We start from the raw sequence: 24,999 nt of genomic DNA on the forward strand, positions 1-24,999 counted from the left end.
CTTCATTGCTGCCTACAGAAGTAAATACGCTGCAGCCACCTACCTAAATTACATCAGCAGCAGAAACTTACAGCACATTGCTGCCTGATATTACAAACCAAGGCCCCTCACAGCTCCCCAGGGGATAATACATAACCCACAATGTACCCTGCTCAGATCACCAATCACTGGCACTACAGATAAAGCCCAGCAGGCCTGAAGCAGCTTTGCCTCTTTGGTGAGAGCTAACAAACCCTTTAAGCAGGAATAAGGGCTTTCATTTTGTTCCACTTGTCCTTAAATTTAACCCAATCCAGCTGAAAGCTCGTTGCTTTTTCAACTTGTCACTAAGAAACATGCAGACAATACAGAGCTCCAGCTATATGAGAGAAGACATGGGGCCAGGACCATAGAGATTAACAGAGAGGAGACTGAAAAGGAAAGTTTGCTTTCTAGACGAGGGTCAGCCTATGTAAATAAACACAACTAAGCAAGAATCAGCCATAAAACAAAGGTCAACCGCGGTGTAAGAACAAACAAATCCAATTCCCAGCCCCGCTCTGCTTCATTAAAGCTATTTTTGAGTGGGGAGGGAGGGCAAAGCAGGGGAGCAGAGCAGGGCAGCTCACAGCCTCAATAAACACAGCTCGGGGACTCCGTGTTGTTGTGGATAAGCAGAGGAGCAGTGCGGGATGCGGCCTAGCAGCCCCAACACCACACAGCGCTCCTCCAACCCCACAACCTGTTTGGGGGGGGCACCTCCAGGCCCAGCCCAATGCCCCGTCCCCACACACAGCAAACCCGGCCTGGTAGCGAATGTTCCTCGCCTGGGCCCAGCCCCACACACACACCGCGGTCCCGTCCCGCAAGACCCCGAGGCAGCCCCAGGACACGCACAACACCCAGCCCTCACCTCAGCCTCCGCGCCCGGCGCTGCTTTACGACGTTTTTGCGACAGCCGGAAATGAGGTGGGGGGAGGGAAAGGGGGCGGGGGGCACGGGGTGGGGGCGGGGCCAGACGCGCGGAGGGAGCGGCTGAGGTAACGGCGGGGGGCGGCGGGTTGGGGGCTGTACGCTGAGCTCGGTGGGTCTGTGCCAGCTCCCTTTTCCCTTCTGCCTCTTATAGAGACCCTTCGTCTCACCGCTCACCTCCCGCTGCTGACCCTGCGGTGCACTGACGGCCATCCCTTCCTTTCTGAGCCCCCCCTTCTTTGAGGGCCCCCCCTGGGCCGCATCCAGGCCTTGATTGCCTGCAGGGATGGGGCACCCACAGCCTCCTTGGGCACCATGTACCAGCGCATCACCACCCTATGGGGGAAAAACTCCCTCCTAACATCCAACCTGAACCTCCCCTGTCTCAGTTTAAAGCCATTCCCCCTTGTACATGGGCTGCCCACCCATATATCCAGCCCTCAGCCCCCAGCAGCTCACCCACACAACACGAGGAGTTAACAGCCGCTTTTGGTGGGGCTGGATGGACTCAAAAGGATCCCTTTGCCATCACTGAGCAATGGGAGCAGCACAGCTGATCCACTCCCTTCATTCTCACTTTGCTCCTTTGAAGGTTCACAACCTTTACCCGGCGTTATCAGCCTGACCCCGACAACAGGTTGTGCAAAGGGACTCAGCCGTGTCCCGCTGTGACTCGTCCCTGTCCAACCTTCGCAGAGCACAAACAGCTTTCTCTTTCTGCCCCTCTGCGAGGTGAAAAAGCAGCTCCCGTTGCTGTGGCTGCATCCGCCTGCAGGGCTGGGAGTGCAGGGAGAGGCTGGCAGTGCCTTTCCTAGCCTGGATTGAGGATTCTCCCATTTCTATATATGCTTTCTGCTGTCTTTTTGGTATTATCTGTTCACTTTTTGCCCTCTGTGCTCTCAGTTGTCTTTTACTTTCGTTTCTTTCTGTTCCGTGTGCTCTCAGTGCTGCTGCACGTATCCTGTGCTTCCACTTGCTTTTAATGCCCTTCCTCTGACTTGTTCTCAACAGCGGTTTGATAACGCCTCAGAGCTGTTCTGAGGGTCAGCTCTGCCACCTTTAGCACACAGACATGGCTGCAAAACAGGATACAAGTTGTAGGAAACCATACTGAAGAAGAGAGAGGTTGGTCGTGGCCATGATAGCATCGGTTGGCAAAGGGCCTGGCTGGAAAAGAAGCAGGAGGCTGAGTGTGTTTTACTCCTCGCTGATGAAAACAATAGGACAGGATGAGGCACTAATCATAATTAATTGCAGGGCTGGCCAGCAGGTCTACCCCTCTACTCCCTACTAGACAAATTATATGAACCCAAAAGTCTTCGGCCTGTCTTCCTGCATTGCTGCTGTCCCACCATACAGGTGCTTCACTTCTTAAACCATTTAAGAATAAAAAAAACAGGGAATCAGGCCAAAAGTGCACCTACCCAGAGTCCTGTGGCAGTGACTAACAGAAGATGCTAAGGAAGAGACCGGTGTAGATGTTGAGTTACCTCACATCTGGAGTGTTTTCCTTTATATCTCAATGATGTAGGGGGAAATGAAGCAGACGAGGAGCTTCACCAGAAAGATGACCCTGGATTCCTCTTGAGGAGTTCATTCTCCTTTATTCTCAGGTACGTGGCATGTTGTTTGTTTGTTTGCTCTCAGGCAGAAGTCTATTAGCTCAGATATAACACTAAGGCACTGATAACGTTTAAATGCTAAAGGCAAATCAAAATCCGGATATGATCAGACTGACTGCCCACAGCTGCTTTAAAGTTGGAAACAGAGAATGATGTGCAAAATACTCACTTCTTTCATACAGATTCTGGAATTACTCATTTGAGATTTGGGATTTTGAAGTTATATTCATTATTATCTGTACTGCATTAGGGCCTTTAAATGAAAGTCAGCATTAGAAGGCAAATGTTATTTTTAGCTTGAAAATGAAAGTATGAGGGTCAGAAAGCAAACAACTTCAGTGGTCACTTTATTCTTAAGATGCGGTCATCCAATACCTAACGTCTTCCTTACAATCAGCTGAACCTTTAGTTTTATGAGAGTGTAATTCATTCTTTTCAAGGGCAGTCAGCCATGGGTGGCTGTTCCTTTGTCCCAGGTGCATGCCTTGTTTGAATCACTAATACTGCAGTCTTCAAGGAAGCACAAGGCGGTGACAGGTTTCATGTAAATGAGCAATGCTCATTATATGGCATTAACTGATGAATCTTCCCTGGACTCACAGGTGGAGGAGGTCAGCAGAAAGATACGCCTTAGGAAGGGATGCTTGGGAGCAAATAGCAGCAGCGTGCAGGATGTGAACACCAGCAGAACTGAGATGTGAGGGAGGCGATCAGCTCCGCTCTGTCACAAGATTCACTCTTCTCTATTTTCAGATTCTTTTTCCTCCTGTGAAACTTATTAACTTCCTGCCTCTTTCTCTCTCTTTGTTTTGCTGGTCTCTTGCCCTTTAGGCACTTCATGCCTCCTAAAACCTCTCAGTGCTGCACTTATTCCTATATTCCCATAGTGCTGTTTGCCTTTCCTCATGTGCTGTTAGATCTTTGTCTGAAATGCCCTCAGATCTGCATTCTTTATTATTCTTCTCCTTTTTCCTGTCTCATATTCCATTCACAGAACTGGATAGCATATGAGTACATAGTTAGCAGTTTAACTCCACTGTAAATGGGCCTTTCCCTCCCACCTGTAAAACTGCAGCACTGTTCTTCCACCCATCATCAGCAGTCCTTGAGTTCAAAGGTTGTGGCTGGTAGCAGTCAGCTCATGCTCATGGGTATCTGCAATCTTATTTAAGTGATGTTTATAACAGATGTTGAGTCACACAGCATGACAGGCACTAAATGAGTGCAGATATTAAAGTAATTTTAGGTTATTTTCTCGATGTCTGCCCTGCTGATTGTTAATGGAAATGACAGGCTCTACAGGAGCTACTATCAGTTAAATTGTCTCTATCAGGGCACGTTCTCTGTCACAGCCTCATTAATTCTACACAGTGTTATGACTGGATGATCTTGAAGATCTTTCCCAACATAGGTGATCTGTGACTCTCCAATGCAAGGCTGAGAAGAAAATAGAGTCAGTTATTCACAGTGACCCATCTGACTTCCTTTTGGCAGCAACAAATGCCAAGACACACAACAAAGTGACACTGCTGGTTTCTTTCCTCATGATCTTCAGAGAGTTCCAGAGTTAACATTTCCAGGTGTTATTTCTGCTTATTTATGATTGTTTCTGTGTCCAGAGGTCAGATACTCACATTGGCTTTGCAGGACAGGACTGAGTGTGACACCAAATACACTTCATCCTGGCACAGCCGCTGTCATGAGAAGAGCCATCCTTGGCGGCATCTACAGTCTATACAAATAGGCAGTTTGCCTCAAAAACCCAAATGTTGTTAGTAAACCTTTCTGTTCAATTCTCCACAGTGTTCAGAGTTGGAAGTCAGCACTGAAATGTGGTGGTTTCAGCAAGGCCTCTCTTTCTTGCCCGTGGCTTTGGTTGTTTGGTCAGCAGCAACATTTGTGTTTTCATACATCACTGCAATTGTCCTCCGCCACGTTGACCCTCTGGTGCCCTACATAAGGTTGGTAACATTCATACAATCTACATTTCCAACTGCAGAGCACTGAGGATGCACGTGTGCCTCTAACTTTGGTCTTTCAGATTTCCAGGCTCCTACTTTTCCAGTTTTAGTACTCCTTATTCACCTTTTATGTTGAATGAAGATCAGAATAAAATGAATATACCAAATATGTTTGTTCCTTATTGTACAGACAGCATGTTTTTTGTGGTTTCTCTGTAGACTGAAAAGGAAACTTTAGCTGCAGGTATGTTTAGTATGAATTTCTTTCTTCCAGTGATACAGGGACAGTACCTCCTGAGAGATGCTTATTTGGGATCATGTTAAACGTTTCATCTTTCCTGGGTGAGTAGAGAAAGCTGTCCCTGGCAAACTGCACACGGTTCTGGGATCACAGAGTTTTAAACTGTTTACTTATTAAGACCATCAAACAGCCTGTAATTCTCATCAAAGCTAAATTTCAACCAACTAACTTATTTCTGTTAAGTGACTTAGAGGAAAATATATCACAGGGATGTTACCTACCAACTACAGATTCCAGAAGGCTAAAAATGCACGAGTAAGAAAGAAAGGAAGAAAAGAAAGTGGTAAGAGGGATAGCAATGCAGAATTAAGGAAGTCATCTTACTTGCACTTTGGTTACAAGGAGAGAAAAAACAAGTTACTTTTTCAAGTGAAAGAGACCAGAAAACCTTAGTAAGCCAGTTGTGTCAGCTCTGACTTCCACACTCCTACATTTCCTAAGGCAGTTTTTGAACTTCAAACAAATGCCCCCATCACGCAGCACATTCTGAGTTTAAAAAAAGGAAGAAATAGCTTACTGCATTTGGCTTCTTCATTCACAGGTATGGCCACCATGTATGTCCGTTACAAACAAGTCTATGCTTTGAATCCAGACAAATCCAGGATCGTTAAGCTTAATAAGATTGGCCTTACGCTGGGACTGATGAGCTGCTTTGGACTTTGCATCATTGCAAATTTCCAGGTCTGTGTCCAGAGCTGGGTGTTTGTTTACTGTGATAACTGATAAGATGGGATGGAGAGGGAGAGGGGGAATTAAAATCAAAACATTTGAGGGAAAAACCCATTGATTGTTTTTTTCCCTAATCAAATTCTCTACAGAAAGCTGTTAAAAATAAGTTTGAATGTGGAGCTTCTTTCATATTTCTTATTTTCTTTACCTGCTGGGATTTGTGAGCAGCCAGTCACAAAAAAGAAAGTGTAGTTCTGCAGGAAGCAGACTCTTCTTGCACTTCCTTATAGGAGATGTGAAAGCCTCCAGATGATAAGACCACAGCTGTATGGTACTTTGACACAGGATTTGCAGGGGGACTGTAGAAGCACCTTCAGCCACTAGAGGCTGCAGTGCCTCACTGCTCTCTTGCTGGATTAAAGCCAGGGAAAAGTGGCTCTTGAGAAGCTCCACCTTTCTCTCATTTCCTGTAGCACGGCTCTGCTATTGCTTCAGCAATCTGCCTTAGAAACCTCAGCACGCTCATTTTGGTTTGACCAGGATTTTTTGGAGGCCTTAACGTGCTTTTTAGAAGCCAAGCTGTACACTCAGTGTCACTCTGCTGTGAATTCAGTGCTTAGATTTCATTTGTGCTCTCTAGTAAGGTGCACAAAGTGATTGTGAGTGAAGGATGACTCCAGTTCCTTATCTTAACAGATATTCAGGCACAGACAGCTTCATGCTTCAAGGCATAAAACATTACCTGCATGGATGGGCTGCAGAGAGGCTGCCAGCACAGTGCAAATTGACAAGAAATTTTGTCTTGGCTTTTTATTTTGTTTGGGCACTTTGCTCAGTCAGGGATAGGTGGAAAGGACAAACGAGGCTTGTTCAAACTGCAGTAGTTCAGAGAAGTGCTAAAGCTCATTGGTTTTAACCTCATCTGGGGGACTAGAATTGCGTGTCATGTTTGTCTTCTATTGCATTATCCTTCATGGACACACAGATTCCCTGGCTAGAAGTATTCTGCTGGCAGTCTGCTGTCACTCTGGTTACCTTCCCAACTGCAAGGATTCCTCCACTCAGTTTCCATATTACTGCACAGTGTGATAACGAAGGCAGTGTTGATGAATTCCTGTAACTGAGATGTAGCTGAACAGTAACATAGCTGCTAGAACATCCCCAGAGTAGCAATACAGAGGGCTGCCAGGTGCTGGCTCCCAGCTAACTCTGTGGGCTTCCAAGAAAATCTTTTAAGTGCTGGCACATTCCAGAACTTTTTTGTTCAGGACATGAGAAGATAACGGAGTGCATGGAGTGCCAGAAGTTTACAGAAGGAAAATATTCCCCAAGTTTAAAATTAAACCAGGTTCTGTACAAACTGTTCTTTCTTTCCATAGAAATGTATTCTGTACTACGTCCATGTGGTCGGAGCCTGCCTGACGTTTGGAGTGGGGGCCATTTACATGCTGGTTCAGACCATCCTCTCCTACTTGATGCAGCCAGAGGTTCACAGCAAAGACATCTTTTGGATCCGACTGACGGTGCTTCTCTGGTGTGGCTCCAGCATTGCAAGCAGTATCCTTGTGCTGCCATGTGCCTCCATGGAACAGACCAGCTTCCACAAACAACTGTATTTGCAGCTGTGTTAGGGTACCCTGCTGGTAGGACAGACTGTGCTACAGAAGGTATACCATCTTTAGGTTTACAACTTGTATCATGGCTTTTCTGTCCAGTTTTGCAGCTTGGAAACTTCAGGAAAAAAAGGCACCATCGTGGTAAGCCTGCTAACAGGTCACAGGCTAACAAAAAAGTTGCAGTTCCATGATTGGGTACTATTAGAATGGAGAAGTACAAAACGTAGCATGAAAGAAAACACTGCTAACACAACTGCGTGCAGCACAGTGCGCTGATACAGCTGGATCCCTGAGCAGGTCTGAAAGTCCTGGCAGCTATCACAGAAGCAGCTGTGGAGTGCAGTGCCAAGGTTGAGTCAGAAGAGTCATCTGACCTGCGATCTCCTCCCTTGCCCATCCTAGAATTCAAAATATGTTTCTGGCAGGCTTTCCCGATAGCTTTCCTTTGGCTCTGGAACTCATCATTCTCTGTGAGTTCTGAGTGCTGGAAGCAGCTGTGGGTTTTACAGAAATCTAGGCAAACTCATTCAGAAACAGAGCATTTCTCCTATCCAGAGTTATCTGACAATTAGGAAACTGAACCACAGCAGTTCCTCTGTTCACTCCTAACACTGTGTTTTGAAGATCGTGACTCAGTTGCGTCAAACAGGATTACAAAACTAAAGCATTAGAATTTACATTCCAAAGATATGAGTCCAAAAATCATTGCCTAAATGCTGTTCCTGCTGCAGTTGAATCGAGGCCACCTATTTAATCCCTGCTGATTTTATTTATTCCCAGGCTGACAGCCAAAACTAACATTAAACCACAGACCGCCTCACTGATTGCACTGAGCTCCTATTCCTGCTACTGCAAAACAATATAGTTTGGGACAGGCTGGTTATCAGTAACAAAGTGAGGAGGAGGAGGCTTGACACAGCAAGGAAGTCAGCTGTGAGATTTGTTTTGTGCTAGGGAAGAATGAGATTTCCAGCTCCAAACAGTTAAAAAGCCAAATACAATTGGAGCAGACTGAAAAGGAACAGCATGAACTGATTCAAGTTAAGAGCCTTGTGCAGATGCCAAAATAACACAAGGTCTGTAACCCAGTATGGTCTAACCAAAATTAGGGAGTAGCATTGAAATAATGATATATACGTAAATATCTATATGGAAGAGGAATAAAAGGGAAATTGTTTGAGTATTTGATAAATTAACAGCTCATCATCTAATAAGGGAGACGCGGTAACAGGAAGAAGTCTATGGTGGATGTTTCTTGTAGTGGGAGGCAGAAGGAAAGCTAGAAATGCTTATCCAATGCTGGATTGAGTAGAACAGGGGAACTGTCAGTACAGAAAGAGCAAAACAGTTCATTACCTGCCCTGTACCATGGGATGATGGGAGCCAGATATTTTTGTATCACAATAATTAAATCCTTCTCATTACAGTTGTAACCCAGACAGATAACTAACAGGTACCTAAGCTCGATATTTTAATTAGCAGAGAACTGGATGTTTTGCATTCAAATCAATCACCAGAGCTCCCTGGATGGTTCGCATCAATTTTTTAAATATGCTTTTGAAAGTCTGAGTGATCAAAGACGTCTGTAGCAGTTTGTTCAGACTTGTTTACCACTAAAAAAGATCTTGGGCATCAGGAGGCTCCTGGTGCTTAATCTCATTAAGGAATAATTATATAAAAAAACAGGTCGTTTGTAACTTAACACTCTAAATTTCAGTTATAAAGGCAGTAGCACCAATATAACACACTTTCCCTAAAACGTTGAATAAGTGTTATCTTAATTAGCCTGGAAGTGCCCCAGGTGCCAATCAAGTGAGGAATCGTTTCCATTAAGCATTTCTCCTTGGTGGCTGTACCAAACCAGTCACTCAGAGTGGACTGAGAGGGAAACTGGAATGCCAATAACCTCCTCTTTGGCACTGCAGACGTATTCCAGCCAATAACTCATGCACCAGGAGATCACAGTGCGTGGAAAGATGAAAAGCAATCAGAGAAAGAGATGCACACACTATTGACCAGGGAACCACCACTCAAAATAAAGTGGTTAGCATGGTTCACATCTATCACAGCCTAAATGCTTCCACGCAGATGTTGATCAAAGTGGTACAGTATACAGATAGCTTAGAATCGAGTTTTTCATGTTGCAACAACCTACAGGTCAAAGGGAACGATGTGGAGCTGTTCACATCTTCGTTACCATTCATTATGCTGAGCAGACCTGGTAGAGAACACACAGATCTCCTTATGGACTCCATTTGAAGCACCCCAGCGCCAAGGCTGGGATTTCCAAGTTGCTCCTTCCTTGCCTTGAATCCTCCTTAACATATTTCCACAGTGTTTGTTTCCTCGGTTGTCTTATACAGTGGCCTGTATGGAACAGATCTTGTACAAAAGTTGCACTGGAACCCCCAGGAAAAAGTGAGTAGAAAAAAAAACAACAAATGTTGTAACAAACTCTTCTACTGAGTTCAGAACTTCATTTTAGAGCCTCCAGATATCCTAAGGGATTTTGCTTACTAAACAGAGTAGTTGTAGATGCAACGCGTCATGTGTTCAAGCCAACTTTGTGCCATTACAGGGTCTCTAACACTGATTTTATTGTCTCCCCTTCTCTCTCCCTGTTACACAGGGCTACACGGCTCACATCGTCAGTACTGCCTCCGAGTGGTCATTAGCATTCTCCTTCCTCAGCTTTTTCCTCACCTATATTCGTGATTTTCAGGTAAAATCAATGTTCAGTGCTCTGTTTCTCCAGACTTCCAATAGCCTGACATGATGCAAGGTGGGCTCTTTGCCTGCTTCTAAGCTTGACAGCATGTATCAGTCATCAAGACTGGAAAACCTGTGGTGTGAACAGCACTGTATGGTCCTTTCTTGCTCAGTAGGGTACACTCCTACTGTGTTAGCAGGGCTTGCAACCAGCTTCATGTGCACGATCTGCCACAGTCACGGGAGCTTTGCTATAGGACTGCAAGGCAGATTATGGAGTCAGTCCAGGAGAACAGCACAGGAGTGGGCTAATAGTGCTGGAGCTGATCTGTGTTTTGGTCTTTCACCCAGCTGTCCATGCAGAATGAGTGACGAGGCTGCTAAGTTGTGGTTTCTTTCTTTTTTTCTTTTCGTCCACAGAAAATTTCCCTGCGTGCAGTTGTCAGCTTGCAAGGACAAACCCTTTATAACACACCACAGAGCTTTGCGGCTGATGAGCAGAGGCTGCTGATAGCAGGGAGCATCTAATGAAGGCAAAGAGAACAAGTTCTCTGCACAACTCAGGAATGCAACAGCAATAACAATTCATACTTTTAAGTATTTATTTTATATTTTAAAGAAAAATGAAGTGATTGTATTCTACTTGACACAAAAGGCTTTGCAATTAACCCACGCAGCAATGCAATGTTATCAGTATTGAACACAAGCCTGTAACATTTCTAAACATGCTAATGTCATGGAAGAATTAAATGAAGGTTATTAAAAGACACGTGTGTCCTCATCACTTCCCTCACACCCAACAGAGAGGCAGCACAGAACTCAGCTCCCTCAGCCTGTTCTCTCCATTGTTCTCATGCCAAGCACTTTAGGATGCACAGAATCCTTCCATCCCACCAGCTCTTCTGCTGAAGCTGGCCTCTGCTGCCAGAGGAGCAGGAAAAAAAGCGTATTAAACATCAGGAACTATGATAGCTGGAAAATTACAAGTACCAATGGAATCTTGCATGTAATCTTGATGCCCTTGTATGCTTTTCTAGGTGTCTGCACTCAGTCCCCATTCTGATTTCTTTCCCCACACTGGTCTCTGTGGTAACGAGCCAGGTGGACCTTCAGAGTATTCCAACATTAACTTTTGTGCCTTGTTTCTGGAGCAGCATCTTCTCCCCTTTCACTGCCAGCAGTGGTCTTCAAACTGCACCATCACTGCTCTGTTCCTGCTACATCCACTAGAGCAAGGAGCTGAGGGCTCTGCAAATTCTTTCTCCACATCATCTCCCACTGCCAACCTTGCCACTGGAAATCAGCCACTTGTCCACCTCCCATACTGCAGGGAACCCAGGGTCGTTTCCATGTGATCCAAAACAGCTTGAAAGGTGAATGTGCACATGCCTGATGAAAGCAGTCTGCAACAGCTGGCTGCTGCCTTCCAGGTGGCACAGCTTCCAGGGAGCCTCACACACTAAGTGACCTCTGACAGCTGTGTGTCCTCATACAGAAGTGCTGGTGCCATGGTGGGTTGACCTCTAGTGGAACTTTGTGCAGGGGGGATAGTTCTGTCCACACACTCTGAGCCAAATTAGGCTGATGTCAACTGGCCCAGTACTGTCTTTGCCTCCCAGCCTGCTGTGTTCACTACTCAATGCCACTTTTGTTCCTTCAGCCCACCAATTCTTAGAAGACTCCCACTGTCTCTTCATGAATGCTTGCTTGAAAGTGTGTTTTAATTCATATCCATGGCTTTCATGTTGCTGTGTACTTAACATGCCATCTGACAGGGCACAAGGGAATGGCATAGAGGTTCAGCATGGACATCACAAGAAGGTTCTTCACTAGATAGTGGTCACGTATGGAGCTGGCTCCTCAGGACAGCGGTCATGGCATCAAGCTGCCAGAGTTCAAGAAGCATCTAGATAATGCTTATAGACACACAGTCTGACTTTTGGGTGGTTGTGTGGATTCAGGGGCTGGACTCCATGATCCTTATGGGTCCCTTCCAACTTGGGATATTCTACACTTCTGCCATGTAAAGCTGTGTGTGGGGCTGCTTGCACAGCTGTGGCACAGCCAGCGATCCCAGGACTCTTAGCTTCTACTTCACAAATAAACTCTCAGTAGATCATAGATGTTAAAGGATGAACAGTGCAGAAAAATCCAACCTGTGCTACAGACAACGAGGCTGCACAAGGAGCAGTTCCAACAACCTCCAAGTGCCTGGGCTGTTGAGTTCCTTTGCTGCTCCTGTTGGCACAACTTTCCCATATCGGCACATCAAGAGGTTTGTCTTCTCTCTCAGGGATCCTCTCAGCTTCCAAGAGAGCTCTCCAAGAGAGATGTCTGCTCTTGCATAGATGGCTTGGCTTTGCCTTTCTGAATTCCCCAATCACAGGGAACCAACTTCTTCTCTTTTTTCTAACAAATCTGACTGGTCACATTTCTTCAAAACGTTGCAGTGAGGATTCTTCTCTGAATTGTCACTATTTTATCGTCATCTCTACAGAAAACAGAGAAGTAAGCAAGCACTTTGTTAGAGGAAAAGAGGTTCTGGAAGAAAGGTGATACACCACAGAATGTAAACCCTGAAGGATTTAAGAGTGTAAATGAACAGAGCTTGATCCGTTTCGTTGTACGTCACCAGAACGTAAAGATGTTGAGACAGATGACAGGATAGATGGAAGATGTTTGTTGGGAGAGCATCACAGCCAGCGAGCACAGCGCCAGACACGAGGCAAGAGGCTGCTTCTCTGATTGCTGTCCCATTGTGCTGGCAGGATGGAGACAGCTTTCTTCACAGCAGTCTGTATGGTGCAGCATTCTGGGTTTGTGACAGTGTCAGTAACACACCAGCGTTGTGGCTGTTGCTGAACAGTACTTGCACAGCATCCAGGTTTTCTGTTTTCCACTCTACCTCTCCAGCAGGAACGTGGGAGCAAACAGAACCAGAACAGCTGACCCCAAACTACTACATGACGGTCCAAACCACGTAATGTCATGGTGCTTGTTGACTCTGAGTGCACCTTCCCAAGCAACCATTATGTACATTGAGGTCTTACTTTAACCAGGCTGTGGTCAAACATCAGCCCACTGATGGTACACATTAAATTCTTTATTTTGCTTGCCTGCACACACCATGTTGACTTCACCTATTAAACTGTATTTACCTTGATCCACAAATCTTCTTGCCTTCTACATTCTCCCCACGTGATGGGGAAGGTGAATGAGCAAGCAGCTCTACAGGTGCTGTCTGCTGGCTTACGTCAACGCACCGCACCCAACGCATAGTGAACAGTCCCACTTTTCCCACTAAACACTTCAACACAGGCTAAGCCAAACTTACACTGCTTCCACACTTTCAGGAATAAGATGAGACAAATGTTTTCCTCATTGGTGTCATTTACTGATTAAAAATCCCACCTCCCATAAACTAGCCTCTGTGCTTGGCATATTTACCAAGAAAGTATATGTAACTCGCTTGATCTCTCTTACAGAGCAAGTTCCACATGGATCTGTGATGTTGAACATGTCCATAACTAGACAAGAAAAAGCAACGCTAAGTTCTGTTAGCACCGCATACATGGCAGCAGAAATAAAGACTTCAAAGAACTGCAGAAAGGCCTTACAAAATTCAGTGATGTGACAACATTTAATGTAGCACAAAGGGACACGGGTTAGTGATGATGGGACCTGGTCAGACTGACAGTTGGACGTGATGATCTTGGTAGTCTCTTCCAACCTACTTCGTTCTTTGACATGGACAACAGAGAGGAGCAGAAGGCCTCCATACAACACACAACATAACATGCTGGGGAAACACGCTGAAGAGCTATAAAATTCATAATGGCAAAGACAGCCTCAGTGCTCTTTCTCTCCTACAGTGCAAACCGTAGGCAGCATCAAATGAACGAGACAGACTCAAACAAAGACTGAACGAGTAAAACAAAGACACATTCATCAGGAATTATTAAAGATACTACTCACAAAGAAATGTATCTTTTTTGCTTAAATATGGAATGGTTCAGCTTAATTCATTCAAAAAAAAACAACACAAAAAGAAAACCAACCCACCCTACCCCAACCACCAAATAATCCTACAAACAAACTTCAACATTGCACATCTGTCAAAGGCCTTATAAAGGCTTACAACAATAACTGCAGGAAACACGTACCTAAATGACTTCCCTGGTACACTTCAGCAGCTGTTAGTACTGGTTCCACTGGATATCAGCATCATTACTGCCTGAAGACTAATCCCCAAACCTCTTAAATAGCATTTATTAAACACTGACTGTGGATCTTTTATGACAAGTGACAGTTCCTAGCCATTCACCAAAGTTGTCATGCATTATAAAATATTAAGAAAACAAAAATATATATATTTACAAGGGGGAGGGGTTGTTATTTGCACTCCGTCTCTAACAGATGGGCAATGAATTTCCAAGCTTATTTCCTAGGACTAATAGACCCCTTTAATGCAAAATACAGAGGATATGCTAAAAATAGTAAAAACATCTCACTTCTGTATTCTCTGATAAACATACATGTCCCAGAAGCAGAATCTGGTGGTCCAAGTCTTTTATTTCTAGTCTTTAATAGAAAAATTATTTTTATAAATACACATTGTAAATTTCCTTAAGGTCTTCCATTTTCCAGAAATATTCATCTTCATTCAAACACAGAATTTCTTCTTCAGGTCTCTGAGATGAAGATGAATACGGTTCAGACCACCACAACCTTCAGAATTTCAGATTTGCTGCATTTTTTTTACGCATTTCTTCAAGTGCTGCTTCCCGCTCTCTCAAGAGCTGTTTGAGTCGTTTTATCTTTTCATCCCGGATCGTTTCATCCAGGTCTGGTGGAGTCAAAGGGAAAGCATCATCTCGGAAAGAACCTTCAGAAAGCGAAGCATGGTCTTCACAGGACACTAACACTGGAATATCTGAGTCCGTAACGTCATTGTTTTGGGAACACGGCTCTTGCTCAGAGCCTGTTGAGGATATAAAGTCTGTGGAAATACTTTGCTGCAATAAGGCAGGTGGAGGAGAAACAGGGCCGCTGTCTTCTGTACTCAAGCTCGAGGTTGACCTGACTGATGATTTCCTTCTCTTTCCACCATCTGGCAGTGAAGATTTTATTTTTCTTTTCTTAGATAAACCCTTTTGTGGATTCAAAATAACCTGTATGATCAAGAAACACACAAAAAACACTTATGTTAAACTGAGGACAATTCTGCTTTACCTGACCACAGTCATTGGGCGCGTATTGCAGGAGTTACTTATCATTTGTTTCATAGAATCACTTTACTAGGCAGTAGATCTGCTCAACATTGGGTTCTCAACATACAGTTATCAAAAACTGAAAAAGCCTTTGACCAGGTAGAGCACAACCATACAAAAGAAAATGTAAAACTCTACGGCCAAACAGGGCCAATTTCTATAGATAACAATCACTTTCATGCATTAAAATGGAAGTCTTTACAACAAAGGAACCTTTCTGGAAGTACTCTAAAACGTTCCTATCCAATGACAAAGGACTAAGTTTATGAAGACATTGCAGCTCTCAACACCTCACAAGTACACGAGCAAATTTCTTTAAATAACACTGACTGTGATAAAGTGGACAGCTCTTTTGGGAAGTGAGATACATCTGGCTATGTGAATGTCTGAAGTGCCTTGAAATAACAGCACTTGCCTGAACTGGAATAGACAGATAGAGCTGCCCAGGAAAATTCTTGATTACTTGATTACATGCCTAATTGTTTGTAGAAGGCTAAATAAAAATCAGGATCACAGAGATATAGTTTCTACTCCCATAAATGTTGTCCTTTTCACTGTTTGGTCATAACTAGAGGGTTATGCATTTGTTCTTCAGATTTCTTCCAGCCAAACCCAGAGAAGAGGATTAAAAAAAATAATAATAAAAAAAGAGTCCTTAAGTCATGCTGAAATCACTCAGCTCTGTGGCAGTACAGAAACAAGTCCAAGGATCAGCTCCCATCATGATCTAACAACTATCGACTTCCCCTGGTCAATCCAGAGACGAGATGGTTCAGGCAAAAACTGCAATCTATGTACTGACTACACTTACACTGCCTCCTGAATGAGCTGCAGTACACATAACACCGAAAAAAATCAAGGTACCTTTTCCTTTTTAATACATTCCCGATGTTGGTCTGCTTTTGTCACATCTAATGAGGAGGACGGGCAAGAATCATTTTTCCTTTCCAAGCTGTTACTGGAGCACACCCTCTCATCTGGTTTCTCATAAGAGGCTGTTAATGGTATTCTCTTAAGGCAGACTCTCTCCTCCTTACAGAGACCAAATTTTCTCCTTAATTGCAAATACTGTTTGCAGTGAGGCTTCTCTTGGTCATTTATTTGATTAACTTTTCCTAGTGAATACATCTTTTTACGCTGGACCTGCAATACAGAAACAGTAAGAGAACCATGAATCTCTCCATGTATGCAAAAGCCTTATTTTACTAAAAACCCTAATGGCAATTTGTTATTTTTCCACAAGTTGCATTTAAGACATGTAAGCCAAATTAAAGACAGATTATCAAAGGTCTAACATTCTTATTAGTTACTTAAAACACCAGGTACACTACACAACATCCAGTAAATGCAAAGTCCAACTAGTAAACTAATGAATTAAAAGAAGCAACGAGGGCGTCAACTATCCTGAAGGTCATAAGCATCAAAGGAAGATGACCAAAGATCAGTTTTCTATACATCATCACTTTCAGACTGCTGAAATCAGTTCATATTTGCATTGTGGTTGATAATTCCAAAAAAGCACAATTTAACACCTCTCATATCTAATCCTCACTGTAACCTGAACTGGCTTTTTTTAATATCCAAGATCAGGCCCACGTTGCTATATCTGGCATTCATAGGCTTGCAAAGTTAGGGACCAAAAGTCAACAACTAAAATGCTATTTTTCACAGATATTAATTCAAATGCTACCACTTGGCATCATAAAGCCCTTATGAAAAAAGTCTACTTGAACAGTTTTTTGGAAGTGAGGAAGAGATCCTACAGTCTACTGCAATGAATAAATGCCTGAAATGTGCATACGCACACTTATCTGACATTTCTCTTTGGTCTGATTCTTCACCTGGAGGCAAAATCCTCCTGTCTTTACGAGCAATTGAAATGTTGACTTCCAATCCCTCATAGGTACAGAGTTTGAGGAATTTGCAGATATTTGAGATATTTCTTACATTATGATTCTAAAAGAATACATAGGCAGTCAAAAGGGGGACAGCATTGTTGCCATTAAAGATCAAGCCATAAGACAAAGGATCCCACTTGCATCCCAGCGTGAAAGAAAGGAAAAGCAGCTCTTGCCTTTGGCTCTATCAGCAAGCAGAAACTGGAGGAGGAACACCAGTTTGTCTCAAAATGACAACCTCTGCTTGCCTGCCCTGTCTTCCTTTCACATCATTTCAAGCTTCCCTACTTCACAGCCAATGGCCATGCTGTGAGTGATGCAATGTTAAAAAGCAGAGAGCAACCAGAGCTCCAGTGCTGAACAGCTTGCCCATACTCTCATGTGCCACAACTAATATTGCGAAGAAACAAACAGACATCTTGTCCCTGCCTTTTTTTTTTTTCTTTATGCCTTTTCCCATTTGCACAGAGCAATTTTACTGGGAAAAAAAATAATCTTTCTTGAATTAAAAAAATAAAATATCACACTTTAGACCATCATTTCTGGTGACAGGTTACCAGGTAAGAACAGTCCATCAACTTATGAGAAAGCCATTTCACTTAAACAGACCCAGGAGCATATAACAATTTAGCAGAGACTGAGATTGGTCACGTTTATTGGAGTTACCTTTTGCAAGTCTTCACTGAAAGCACACTCGTGTTCAGACTGAGGTAAAACAGCACTTGCTGCTTTTGGGGAATGAATCATTTCCTTGCCATCTTGGCATGTATTTTCCTGCATCCCTAATGCCGTAACTGGGGTCATTCCACTTGAGATGCTCTCCATGAAGGGCAAACTCTTTCCCTGGTTTACAGTGGAACTCTCCTCCTCAACACTTGGAGTCACCAGAGCTGCAGGTGCAGATTTTAAGTCATTTCTTAAATCTCCAGGTGAAGAAACATTAGAGTTTGTATGCACTTTAGGATCTTCCTGAGGTAACAGCATTCCTTTGCTTTTGGACCATAACAGATTCACCACTTTGTTGCTTATTTTTGCGACTTCAGTAGAATCAATTAGTTTGGATGTTGCCTTTTTAAGCGAAGCACCACATGAGGAAGATGTCTGCATGTCAGCTTGGGCCGTCAAAACATCAGAGCCTCTCCTGGTCAATAAATAGACTTTCCCATTATACATGACCAGAGCATTTTCCTTAATGGATGTGATTTTTGTCTGGCTTACACCAGAACCACTAGTACAGAGTGCCAAAATATTTGCAGAGCTAGCTTCTACATTCTTCATATCTGACAGAGTTTTCAAGATCTTGGAAGCCACGTTATTTGATGACTTTACAGGAACAAGGCAAGGCGCTGGCAACTGCGGACCTTCTTGCACAATCCATTTCATTGGTGTATGCTGGCACTGCTGACCATCACACGTTCCTGTCTCAGGAGAAGAGCTACATGCCTCTTGTGGAGATGTCATTAGCAACGTTTTTGAAACATCTGGGGCAGGTTTGGGGTCAACAGCTTGCAAACGCTTGGGAACTGCTGTTTTCACTGCATTCACGGGTGACACATAAATCACAGTTGGCATTTTTTTACTATCAGCTCCATCAGACACATTTGTTGCTGCAGCGGCAAGTATTTTTTGCTGGATTGAAGCTGGTAAAAAAGAAGCTGGAATATATTTCACTTCCGCATCTGCTGGTATCTGGAGGTGGTGGCCAGAGGGCAGTACTGGAGGCTTCACAGAAATGGGATTATCTTTTCTGTTTACTGACACGCATGCGGTGTGACTCTGTTCAGATGAACTTGTTATGGCAGCGTTCTGCAAAGACTGTCTATCAACTGAAACACAACTACTCTGGACATCAGCAGCTGATTCTGTCATCAAGCTTTCTTTATCAGAACCTGCTCTAACACCTCCCTGTTTGTCTAACGTCCTTGCAAGGATAATCTTTCCAGAATTAGGAGACTGAAAAACAGGTATCGTAACAGATGAAGGTGCAGCAGTACTGGCAAGCTGTGTCTTAAAAGCAAGATGAACTGGACTAGTAACATTCATATTAGGATTATTTGACATGGCCGAAGACTGAACTATTGGCACAAAGTTTCCAGAAGATTTAGAAATTGGGAGTAATTTCAGAAGGTTTTTTCCATCTGGTCCCGTCGTCTGAACTACTCGGTACATACAGCCTGCAATGCTTAACAAAACAAAGAAAGGAGATGAGAAAGGAAAAAAAAAGAAGAAAAGAAAAAAAAAGAAAGTATAAGTGAACACAGAACAGCTAATTTAATTAATGTCCATCAGTGAATTGCACATCCAGTGCTGCTATGCCTTAGAAACAGACTGACTACCAAAAAAAAATCCAGATCTGATTTTCAACAACTTCAGAGGCAAAAATTTGATCATACTGTACGTTTGGGGTTAGCATTTCAGAGCACCAGACTGCACATAACATCCAGCAATTACACCATGGAGAAGCAAGAAAGAGCATCCTTCTCAGAAACCAGTGAGTTTAAAGACCCAAGGAAACAAATTATCTTCCTCTTCTGCTCAGCTATCTCCAGCTTTCACAGAATAGCCTTTTTTTTTGCTCCTTGCTACTATTAACACCCCTACTTAGCACTAAGAAGTATGAATTTCAGGAAAGCTTCAAGAAAATACAGGCAGATTAATCACATGGCAAGATGGAAGTAGAAATTACTTTGGACACACTAACAGAAAAAAATAAGATGTACAATACATTCAGTTTGTGAAATAAGATGCATGGTGATCGACTCATCTGCCTACAGCTCACCTGCTCATTCAGTCTCTACAGTACTACAACATCAGTCATCTTCAAAGAAACTAAAGAAAATGAATGTAATCAAGGAACTAATCGAAGTTCTGTATGATTTATGGAAACAGAAGTCTAAGAAGAAAAGGGATTCAAGAACTAGAAGGAATACAGAGGATCAGAACCACTCAAGTCTGAAGATTGAGATGGGAAGACAAAAAGTCAACAGAGCAGACAGATAGAACCTCATTAATTTGGAATTGTGACATCTTCAAACACCCAGAGAGAAACGACGTAACACTTTCAAATCCTTTGCAAGACAGAGAGACTCTCCCACTCTGAGTGAGTTTTACTGAATGAGAACGCCTGGAATCTCGGTGTAACAACCTACTGCCCAAAGCACTGCCAAGAGGACACAGCAGGCTGAAGCCAACAGGAACAGAACAGTCTCTCTCACTAGAACGGAAAAGATCCAATGAACAGCAAGTAGGCCCTGGGGGCTTGACATCAGAACCACGATAAACAGGCAAAGCTGCCAACTCAACTGTCAGTCACCAGAAGTATTCTAGTTCTGTCCTACTGACTTTCTACATAAATAAATTGACTGAAAATATGAGCTTATTTCCCAAACTCAGTCCAGATGACAACAGTACTGCGTTCTGCTTGCTGTCAAGTAGTTTTTCAATCATTGGCATTTTTTGTCTGGCAACAAAGTAATACAGCTGGGGCTTCCAAGTCAGCTTAGAATAGAGTGATTAGGAGAGAACATCCACACATGTGTCACGGTTTGAATGAAAAATCCACCTGCGTCCGTGACAGGGGCCCTAGGCTGAAAGGAAAAAGTTAATTAGGAAAAGAAAACAGCGGCAACGATCTAAGGAGGCACACTTATTTACTAAATACTATATTGAAATACAGGATAACACAATATAATACAATATAATTGAAAATTGAGCTAACGAATTGTCATGGTTTTGTAATTTTGTAATTTTGCTATCAGTATTCCACATCATAACATCATGTCAAGTATGGATACTTCTATTGAATGTGCAGTCCACAGAAGAAGACTACATATCCCAGAGAACAACAGGAGTAACAATAAGTCACGGGACCAGGACGCTGTATAATCTCGTTCCCAGGCTGGAGTGCCCTCCTTCTTCTCTCGAACTTCTCGGAGAGTGGGAAGCGTTCCAGCCGTGTCGCCTAGAGTTCACAGTAGGCCTCTCGGTTTTCGGAGACTCTCTCTCTCTGTTTCGTTCTATTTGTTAGCCTTAATTATATTATATTGTGTTATCTTGTATTTCGATATCATATTTAGTAAAATAAGTTTTTCCTCCTTAGATTGTCGCTGTTTTATCCCACTCCCCTTTTCCCTCTCCTTTCCGGGCCCCGGGGGGGGGGGCCCGCGGGGTGGCTTCCCCTGTCACGGGCATAGGTAAATCTAAGTAACCCGTGACAGATTTTTTGGTGGAGAATGCGGGCATAGAGCTTTTTAGCTTTTAGAACTACTCTCTCTTTGCTCTTAAAGAGCTTCGTTACGGGAGTGTTGGGAGTGTTATCTTTCCGTAGCTGCTCACGGAGAACGTGACCTTGAAATACCAGACAAATTGTCAACATTAAGGGCTGCTGCACATTCTCAGCTGTTAAACGCACACGCTTCCCAGCTCGAGCAAAGAACAACAGTACAATTGCACCGCGTGTTTCCATGTGGCGCTACCTACGTGACCGTGGAGAAGACATGAGGAAGTGGCATGATCAGCCTATGTCTGCACTACGAGCACGGGTGAAAGAACTACTAGACATACCAACCACCAGTGGAGTTGCTCCAGTCATCACAGGTAACCAATAGAGGGGCCCTGCCCTCAGTCAGGGGAGGGAAAGGGATAATAGAGTTTATTGGACTGTGTGGATTCGATGGCCTGGCACATCAGAACCACAGGAATATAAGGTGCTGGTGGATACTGGTGCATAGTGCACCCTAATGCCCTCCAGTCATGAAGGGACAGAATCAATCCATATTTCTGGAGTGACTGGGGGCTCTCAAGAATTGACTGTGCTGGAGGCTGAAATAAGCCTCACTGGCAAAGACTGGCAAAAACATCCTATTGTGACTGGCCCAGGGGCTCCATGTATACTGGGTATTGATTACCTCAGAAGGGGGCATTTCAAGGATCATAAGGGGTATCGATGGGCCTTTGGAATAGCTGCTGTAGACATGGACAACATTAAGCAGCTGTCTGTTTTGCCTGGCCTGTCAGAGGACCCGTCTGTTGTGGGGCTGCTACGAGTAAAAGAGCAGCAGGTACCGATTGCTACAAAGACAGTGCACAGACGGCAGTATCGCACCAACAGGGATTCCTTGCTCCCCATTCATGATTTGATTCGCCAGTTGGAGAATCAGGGAGTGATCAGTAAAACTCACTCACCTTTTAACAGTCCCATATGGCCAGTGCGTAAAGCCAGTGGAGAATGGAGGCTGACAGTAGACTGCCGTGGCCTGAATGAGGTCACACCCCCATTGAGCGCTGCTGTGCCGGACATGTTGGAACTCCAGTACGAGCTGGAGTCAAAAGCAGCCAAATGGTATGCCACCATTGACATTGCCAATGCCTTCTTCTCTATTCCTTTGGCCGCAGAATGTAAGCCACAGTTTGCCTTCACCTGGAGGGGCATTCAGTATACTTGGAACCGTCTGCCCCAGGGGTGGAAACACAGCCCAACCATTTGCCATGGGTTGGTCCAAACTGTACTGGAACAGGGTAGTGCTCCTGAACACCTGCAGTACATTGATGACATTGTTGTGTGGGGTGATACAGCAGAAGAGGTTTTCACAAAAGGAGAGCAGATAATCCGGATTCTTCTACAAGCTGGCTTTGCTATTAAGCGAAGCAAAGTAAAAGGACCTGCCCAGGAAATTCAGTTCTTAGGTATAAAGTGGCAGGATGGACGTCATCACATCCCAGCAGATGTGATCGACAAAATCACTGCCATGTCTCCACCAACTAGCAAGAAAGAGACACAATCTTTCCTGGGTGCAGTGGGCTTTTGGAGGATGCATGTCCCAAACTACAGCCTCATTGTAAGCCCCCTTTATCAGGTAACGCAGAAGAAGAATGATTTTGCATGGGGCCCTGAGCAGCAGCAGGCTTTTGAACAGATTAAACAAGAGATAGCCCGTGCTGTAGCCCTGGGGCCAGTACGGACTGGACAGGATGTAAAGAACATCCTCTACACTGCTGCTGGAGAGAAAGGCCCCACTTGGAGTTTGTGGCAAAGAGCCTTAGGAGAGACCCGAGGCTGACCATTGGGATTCTGGAGTCAATCATATAAGGGGTCTGAAGAGTGCTACACTCCAACTGAGAAGGAGATCTTAGCCGTGTATGAGGGGGTTCGGGCTGCTTCTGAAGTAGTTGGGACAGAGGTTCAGCTTCTTCTAGCACCTCGCTTGCCAGTAATAAACTGGATGTTTAAAGGACAGGTTCCCTCCATCCATCATGCTACTGATGCCACTTGGAGTAAGTGGATTTCATTAATTACTCAACGAGCTCGAATGGGAAAACTCAGCCGTCCTGGAATTCTAGAAGTGATCATGGACTGGCCTGAGAGTAAAAAAATTGAAACACCACCTACAGAAGAGGTATCACGTGCTAAAGAGGCACCACCATACAATGAGCTACCAGAAAACGAAAAGAAATATGCCCTATTCACAGACGGATCATGTCGTATTGTAGGGAAGCATCGCAGATGGAAAGCTGCTGTATGGAGCCCCACACGACAAGTTGCAGAGGCCACTGAAGGTAAGGGAGAATCAAGTCAGTTTACAGAGGTAAAAGCTGTCCAGCTGGTCTTAGATGTTGCGGAACGGGAGAGGTGGCCAATGCTGTATCTTTATACTGACTCATGGATGGTGGCAAATGCCTTATGGGGGTGGTTACAGCGGTGGGAACAAAATAACTGGCAACGGAGGGGAAAATCTGTTTGGGCCACTGAACTATGGAAGGACATTGCTGCTCAAACAAAGAATATGGTTGTAAAGGTGCGTCACATGGATGCACATGTGCCCAAAAGTCGGGCTACTGAAGAACAACAAAACAACCATCAGGTAGATAAAGCTGTTAGAATTGAGGTGGCTCAAATCAACTTGGATTGGCAGAATAAGGGCAAATTATTTCTAGCTCAATGGGCTCATGAGACCTCAGGCCATCAAGGAAGAGACGCAACATATAAGTGGGCCAGAGACCGAGGGGTGGACTTAACCATGGACGCTATTGCGCAGATTATTCATGATTGTGAAACATGTGCCATAATTAAACAAGCCAGAAGGATGAAACCTCTCTGGGAGGAAGGGCGATGGCAGAAGTATGAATATGGGGAGGCGTGGCAGGTTGATTATATCACCTTGCCACGATCTCACAGTGGTAAGTGTTATGTACTCACTATGGTAGAGGCAACCACTGGGTGGCTTGAAACATACGCAGTACCCCATGCAACTGCTCGAAACACCATATTAGGTCTTGAGAAACAAGTCCTGTGGCGACATGGCACCCCAGAAAGTATTGAATCTGATAATGGGACACATTTCAAAAATTCTCTTATAAATACTTGGGCCAAAGATCATGGCATTGAGTGGATTTATCATATTCCCTACCATGCACCAGCTTCTGGTAAAATTGAACGATATAATGGGTTGTTGAAAACTATGTTGAAAGCAATGGGTGGTGGAACATTTAAGCACTGGGAGAAGAATCTGGCAGAAGCCACTTGGTTGGTCAATACTAGAGGATCTGTCAATCGTGATGGTCCTAGTCAATCTAGCCCCCTACACACTGTAGAAGGAGATATGGTCCCTGTTATACATGTAAAGAACATGTTGGGAAAAGCTGTTTGGGTCCTTCCAGCTTCTGGAAAGGGCAAACCTATCCGTGGAACTGTCTTTGCCCAGGGACCTGGGTGCACTTGGTGGGTAATGCAGAAGGATGGGGTTGTTCAATGTGTGCCACAAGGGAATTTGATGCTGGGGGAGTGCAGTCAATAATTTTATGTATCTATATATATATATATATGTTTGCATGTGTAGTGTATTTTAGTTATTATAGTTGTACATTTAGTTATGTTACATGCAATTCTACTATTTAGCTATCACAATTTTACATACGTGTATATATATGTATATATATGTATATATTAACCATGATGTAATAATGTAGAATAAGGGGTGGAATGTCATGGTTTTGTAATTTTGTA

The 24,999-nt window shown here is 43.9% G+C and overlaps 3 protein-coding genes across 16 annotated transcripts in view; 1 reads left to right on the forward strand and 2 right to left on the reverse strand.

The window, feature by feature from the left end:
• CEPT1 (choline/ethanolamine phosphotransferase 1) overlaps nt 1–24,999 on the reverse strand; it is a 50,119-nt gene that overhangs the window by 20,417 nt on the left and 4,703 nt on the right. For 4 of the 11 annotated variants that reach the window (XR_014938818.1, XR_014938817.1, XM_015884935.2 and 1 more), the window contains exon 1: nt 893–935. The exons of 1 other annotated variant lie outside the window; for it this stretch is intronic. Coding sequence is in view for 1 of the 10 variants with exons in the window: in XM_015884934.2 (XP_015740420.1) it covers nt 5,353–5,357 (5 nt within the window). In the remaining 9 variants the exon portion in view is untranslated. Of the gene's footprint in view, nt 936–1,410; nt 1,704–5,352; nt 5,492–24,999 lie in introns of those variants that run through there. 6 more of the 11 variants (XM_085527291.1, XM_085527289.1, XM_015884934.2 and 3 more) reach the window with 5 other exon arrangements.
• Nucleotides 914–10,596, forward strand: DRAM2 (DNA damage regulated autophagy modulator 2). Of its 4 annotated transcripts, none has more exons than XM_085527295.1 (9): nt 914–948; nt 2,483–2,564; nt 4,377–4,534; nt 4,809–4,876; nt 5,377–5,516; nt 6,884–7,061; nt 9,456–9,538; nt 9,750–9,842; nt 10,250–10,596. In XM_085527295.1, exons 3-9 carry the CDS (start codon nt 4,404–4,406, stop codon nt 10,355–10,357), a joined length of 801 nt encoding a protein of 266 aa, XP_085383421.1. In that variant the 5' UTR covers nt 914–948; nt 2,483–2,564; nt 4,377–4,403; the 3' UTR covers nt 10,358–10,596. The 4 variants fall into 4 exon arrangements, with proteins under 4 accessions (XP_085383421.1, XP_015740423.2, XP_085383420.1 ...); XM_015884937.2 differs by lacking the exon at nt 914–948 and adding an exon at nt 990–1,019; XM_085527294.1 differs by lacking the exon at nt 914–948 and adding an exon at nt 1,622–1,817.
• The window catches only part of LRIF1 (ligand dependent nuclear receptor interacting factor 1), a 19,295-nt gene continuing 4,703 nt past the window's right edge, over nt 10,408–24,999 (reverse strand). Inside the window, exons 2-4 of the mRNA XM_015884928.3 lie at nt 17,664–19,179; nt 15,964–16,242; nt 10,408–15,000 (exon numbers count right to left, since the gene is read on the reverse strand). Of these exons, the coding sequence (XP_015740414.2) occupies nt 14,560–15,000; nt 15,964–16,242; nt 17,664–19,166 (2,223 nt within the window). The 5' untranslated portion in view covers nt 19,167–19,179 and the 3' untranslated portion in view covers nt 10,408–14,559. The remainder of the gene's footprint in view (nt 15,001–15,963; nt 16,243–17,663; nt 19,180–24,999) is intronic.

Source organism: Coturnix japonica, chromosome 38 (genome assembly GCF_054131305.1).
Source record: "Coturnix japonica strain WE chromosome 38, WE-NBRP24, whole genome shotgun sequence".
Classification (NCBI taxonomy): domain Eukaryota; kingdom Metazoa; phylum Chordata; class Aves; order Galliformes; family Phasianidae; genus Coturnix; species Coturnix japonica.

Excerpts from the sequence above, each read along its gene's own strand:
- DRAM2 (XM_085527295.1), top strand. The coding sequence starts at position 4,404 with ATGTGGTGGTTTCAGCAAGGCCTCTCTTTCTTGCCCGTGGCTTTGGTT. Across the intron at positions 5,517-6,883 it reads GCATCATTGCAAATTTCCAG|AAATGTATTCTGTACTACGT; the intron begins GTCTGTGTCCAG and ends TTCTTTCCATAG. Across the intron at positions 7,062-9,455 it reads TGGCTCCAGCATTGCAAGCA|TGTTTGTTTCCTCGGTTGTC; the intron begins GTATCCTTGTGC and ends ATATTTCCACAG.